The sequence below is a fragment of the Mandrillus leucophaeus genome, unplaced genomic scaffold (genome assembly GCF_000951045.1).
Source record: "Mandrillus leucophaeus isolate KB7577 unplaced genomic scaffold, Mleu.le_1.0 Scaffold10, whole genome shotgun sequence".
NCBI lineage: Eukaryota > Metazoa > Chordata > Mammalia > Primates > Cercopithecidae > Mandrillus > Mandrillus leucophaeus.
Window position 1 is genome coordinate 1,653,693 of NW_012098098.1, and position 5,220 is coordinate 1,658,912.

Below are 5,220 nucleotides of genomic sequence, written 5' to 3' on the forward strand. Positions count from 1 at the left end.
CCCATACCCCCGCCACACCAAAGCCTAACTCTGCCTGCAGTGATCCCCCCTCCAAGAGCCAGGCAGTGTAGCCTAAGAGTTAAGAGCATGGACTTTTCCCTGACCTGGAATCCCAATTCTGCCAGTTCCCGCCGTGTGACACGGAGCAGGTTATTTCACCTCACTGCTGTCAGCATCCTCCAGTCACAGTGCTGGCCTCATGGGGTTGCAATGGGGACTAAGTGAGTGAAGCCACAGAGAAGCACTTGGGGACAGTGTGTCTGGAATGTACTGTGTACATGGTAGTCATCACTGTACCACATCCTCACCTGTATCATATTTTCAAAGTGTGATGCTCTCGAACCCCGGGCCTCATTCAGCATCGTGTCATGGTGATGGATCCAGGTTTTGAAGCTGGACAGACCCAGGTGTGATTCTCAGCCACTTACTAGCTTTGTGACCATGAGATCAGTATCCTCATGTGTGAAATGGGATAAGCGATATCAGCCTGGCCAAGTGTAATCTTTGTGGTGGTTAAATGAGATGGCGCATGTAAGTCCCTTAGTTTGGTTCTAGGACTGTAGTCTGGGCTCCGAAATTATAACTTATCCTTATAACCTCGGTGTAGCCAAAAGGTAATTATTTGTAGGAAGTGAACTAAATGACATGATGTCAGATTTTAGATGATAAAGGAATGCAAGTTACATGTTCTGTCCAATTCTAACAACCCGATGAGCTCTCAACTCAGTGTAAAAGAGTTCTTTGTAGCTCACGGTCCTCCCTCCCTCCTTCCTCCGTGTGACTGTTTTCACTGTTGTCCTTGGTATCTGCTAGCAGAGCCCGAAATTAATGAATGAGCTAGAGTTATGACTGCATGCTCAGAAATCCTGTTCTTCTCCTAGGGCTGAGATCTCTTTAATGATGGAGGGAAGCAGGCAGACGCGAGTGTCTCGGCCATACAAGATCAGCGAATCATCCAAGGTCTGTGAATGTTCACTCACCACCTGTGCAAATTGCCTAAGAAGTGTGATCCTTTTTCTGATTCACTCATTTCTAATCACAGACTGATTTTTTTGTCATTGGTGTTGTCAATCTCCTTAATGACAAGTAAAGGTGGAAATGGGCAAGGAGCGGAAATTGTCATAAAATCAGAGAGTGGGAAGTGTGAGGGATGTTAGAGACACTGTGGCCAGACGTCTTCGTTTTTCAGTGTGACATCCCAGAGCTTTCTCTTTGTGACAACTTGACCCATTCATCAACCCAAGGAGGTGGATGGGACAGGAAGAAAACTGGGGTTCCCATGCCCGCTTTGGGGCTCAAAAACTCCAAGGACAGGTGCATTGAGAACTCAGCCTTCTATCTTAGGGTGAGGGCAACACATTGTGTACCTGTACCCCAAGGGCCTGGAGTCCTCTTCCCTGGTCATGATTCCCTGGAACCCAAGAGCAAGTGAGGGTGAGTTCCCCAGAGCCAGGCTGCTGTGGGAATTCTAATTAGAAATATGTAGCCTGTTCCCATGTGCCACATTAAAATCCAAGAGCCAGACCCGGCTGCTATACTTTCCTGTCCCCACAGCTGCTGTTGGTAAAGATGGGGGGAGCCATTGGTTCGAGGTTCCTGGTAACCTGTCTCCTCATTGTAGATACTCGTAATGCCCTCAGTTCTTTAGAGGTGTCACTTTTGGAGGTTAAATCTTATGGTTACCTCAGATCATGGATTCTCAATGAGTATGATACTGCCCTGAAGTGGGAGAAAATTGGTTCTTGGGAGGGTGGAAGGAATTTTACTCCTTTTGTGCATAAGACACAATTATACATACAGTCCATGAGCAGACATACAATGCATCTGTGATGTTAAAATTTTGCTGGGGAGGCTATGAGTGAAAAAAATCTTAAAAAGCCTTCTTGGGGGGCAATAATGAAAAAGGTACAGAAACGCTTCTTTAGATGAAGGGAGCTGGGAGCAGCCTATAGAGTTGAGACAAAGGGGGAAAAGAGATTCTACAGATTCTAAAAGAAAAACTGGCTGTCATTTTCAAGAGAGGTTGGTTCTCCTGAGAAATGACCTCCTATTCTCACGTGAGTTCCCCAGGAAGGTTCCTGCCAAGCCCAGCTTCATCGAATGTGAAAACCCGGCGAGGTCTCGCCGCTTGCTCAAAAGGGCTTTGTTTTGGAGCTTGGCCTGGGAGACACTGCTGCTTTCTAAGTTTGACAGCACTGGAAATCTTTGTCCCCTAACGCCAGGACCCTGAGTTTGTTTTTCTCTGAACTGAATCTCTTAGGACTAGGGTTCTGTATCACTGGATTATGTTTCTAACTCTTTTTTTTCTTTTTCTTTTTCTTTTTTTTTTTTTTGAGACAGAGTCTCGCTCTGTTGCCCAGGCTGGAGTGCAGTGGTGTGATCTTGGCTCGCTACAACCTCTGCCTCCCAGGTTCAAGCGATTCTGCTGCCTCAGCTTCCCGAGTAGCTGGGACTACAGGCGCCTGCCACCACGCCCAGCTAATTTTTGTATTTTTAATAGAGACGGGGTTTCACCATGTTGGCCAGGATGGTCTTGATCTCTTGACCTCGTGACCTGCCCGCCTCGGCCTCCCAAAGTGCTGGGATTACAGGCGTGAGCCACCATGATTGGCCTGTTTCTAACTTTTTATTTTTAAGAAGTGTACCCATGAATTTCTAGACATTAAACACACCTATGTCACCAGCACCCAGATGGGCAAGAAACAATACTACCAAACCCTCCCAGTTGTTACACTCAAGATAGTCACTGTCGCTACCCCACCGCTGTGGTTTGGTCTGCTTTAGAACTTGATCTAAATGGGATCCGAGGTTGGGTACTCTCCTGTGTGGTTTCTTTTGCACGACATTGTGCCTGTGAGCCTCACCCGTGTTGCTGCTTTAGTTTATAGAGGTAGACTGTGTATTCCAGCATGTTGGCATCTTCCCACCGTGTGACCACACTGTTCACCTGTCTGCCCTAAGACGTGTTGCTCAGCCAGGCACAGTGGCTCACGCCTGGAATCTCAGCACCTTGGGAGGCCGAGGCGGGAGGATCTCATAAGCTCAGGAGTTTGAGACCAGCTTGGACAACATGGCTAAACCCCATCTCTACAAAAGATACAAAAATTAGCCGGGCCTGGTGGCATATACCTGTAGTCCCAGCTCTTCAGGAGGCTGAGGTGGGAGGCTCACTTGAGCCCAGGAGGTAGAGGTTGCAGTGAGCTATGATCGCACCACTGTACTCCAACCTAAGTGACAGAGCAAGACCCTGTCTCAAAAAAAAAAAGTGTTCCATGTTAATACTAAATTCTTTTTCCACATCTAATACCCTGTACCTGCTGCCTCCTCCCAGGTATAAGCCCCTGACAACCTGAGTTTCTCCCTCTGCTCGGCCTTGCATTTGATTAAGGCACTAAAATAGGAAATAGAGAAATGAACAGGACTCATATCATCAGAGAATGCTGTAGGTTGGAGCTTCTAAGTTACCTGAAATGCGGAAACTTTGTTACCAATGTCCCTTTAAAATTGATACATTGGCCAGGCGCAGTGGCTCATGCCTGGAATCCTAGAACTTTGGGAGGCTGAGGTGGGTGGATCACTTGAGGTCAGGAGTTCGAGACCAACCTGGCCAACATGGTGAAACCCCGTCTCTACTGAAATAAATAAATATATGTACGCTGGGAGCAGCGGCTCATGCCCGTAATCCCAGCACTTTGGGAGGCCGAGGCAGGCAGATCACCTGAGGTCAGAAGTTAAAGACCAGCCTGGCCAAAATGGCAAAACCCTGTCTCTGCTAAAAATACAAAATTAGCCAGGCATGGTGGTATATGCCGGTAGTCCTAGCTACTCAGGAGGCTGAGGCAGGAGAATCGCCTGAACCTGGGAGGCGGAGGTTGCAGTGAGCCGAGATCACACCATTGCACTCCAGCCTGGGCAACAAGAGTGAAACTCTGTCTAAAAAAAAATTAAAAATTAGCCGGGTGCGGCACGTGCCTGTAATCCTAGCTACTTGAGAGGCTGAGGCAGGAGAATTGCTTGAACTCGGGAGGTGGAGGTTGCAGTGAGCTGAGATCGAGCCACTGCACTCCAGCCTGGGCAACAGAGGGAGTCTCTGTATCCCCCCCCCAAAAAAATAAAAATAAAAAAATAAAGGAAATCATGTGCCTTTGTTTTTGGAAAGTTGTCATCTATGCAGCTGTGCTAAAACACCAGAAGCAGATTGCAGCTGATTGTACCCGGGTGCAGCATCATTCCAGCCCACTTAGAACAGAAACCCAGTTTTGGAAATAACACTGCTCTTGCCCCCTGCCCCAGCTAACTGGAGCTGGTGGCTCCCCGCCGCAGCCATTAACTGGGGCTGTCGCCAGTCCCACCCTCTGGGCTCTTTCCCTTTTTACACTGCAGTCTGGGGTTGTGCGTATCTCCATCTAAGCGTGGTAGGTCAGCACTCTCACCAGCGTGGAGACAGCCAGGGGCCCCGGGTGGCAGATAGCCGCCTCATGCCCTCACTTGCGTCTCTCAGGCCACTAAGCCTGTACTGTGTGACTTGATCACCAGCCACTGTAGTACTTTTTAATTTCCTTCCTTCAGCTCGCACCCAAGAGGGGCCTCCGTCAGTGTCTGTAGAAGCACAGACCATTCCTGCATAATTAGAAGCTGAGACCTGGCACGCTGGCTTATACCTGGAATCCCAGAACATTGGGAGGCTGAGGCAGGAGGATTGTTTGAACTCAGGAGCTCAAGACCAGCCTGGGCAATGTAGTGAGATCCCATTTCTACAAAAAATAAAAGTAAAAAGTAGCTGGACATGGCGGCACACACCTGTAGTCCCAGCTGCCAAGGAGGCTGAAGCGGAGGGATTGCTTGAGACTAGGAGTTTTTTTGTTTTGTTTTGTTTTGTTTTGCTTTTGAGATAGCGTTTTGCTCTTGTTGCCCAGGCTGGAGTGCAATGGCTCATTGCAACCTCCGCCTCTGGAATTCAAGCGATTCTTCTGCCTCAGCCTCCCGAGTAACTGGGATGACAGGCGCCCACCACCACACTCAGCTAATTTTGTATTTTTGGTAGAGACGGGGTTTCACCATGTTGGTCAGGCTAGTCTCGAACTCCTAACCTCAGGTGACCCGCCCATCCCGGCCTCCCAAAGTGCTGGAATTCCAGGCATGACCACCATGCCCGGCCAAGCCTAGGAGTTTCAGGCTGCAGTGATCTCTGATCTACTGTTGCATGCCAGCCTGGGCAAC

The 5,220-nt window shown here is 48.7% G+C and overlaps 1 protein-coding gene across 2 annotated transcripts in view; it reads left to right on the forward strand.

Moving 5' to 3' along the window:
- Positions 1-5,220, forward strand: part of KLHL36 (kelch-like family member 36) — a 17,750-nt gene that overhangs the window by 1,578 nt on the left and 10,952 nt on the right. The window contains exon 2 of one of the 2 annotated variants that reach the window (XM_011971403.1): positions 882-960. In XM_011971403.1, the coding sequence (XP_011826793.1) occupies positions 898-960 (63 nt within the window). In that variant the 5' untranslated portion in view covers positions 882-897. Of the gene's footprint in view, positions 1-879; positions 961-5,220 lie in introns of those variants that run through there. The other variant, XM_011971412.1, reaches the window with a different exon arrangement.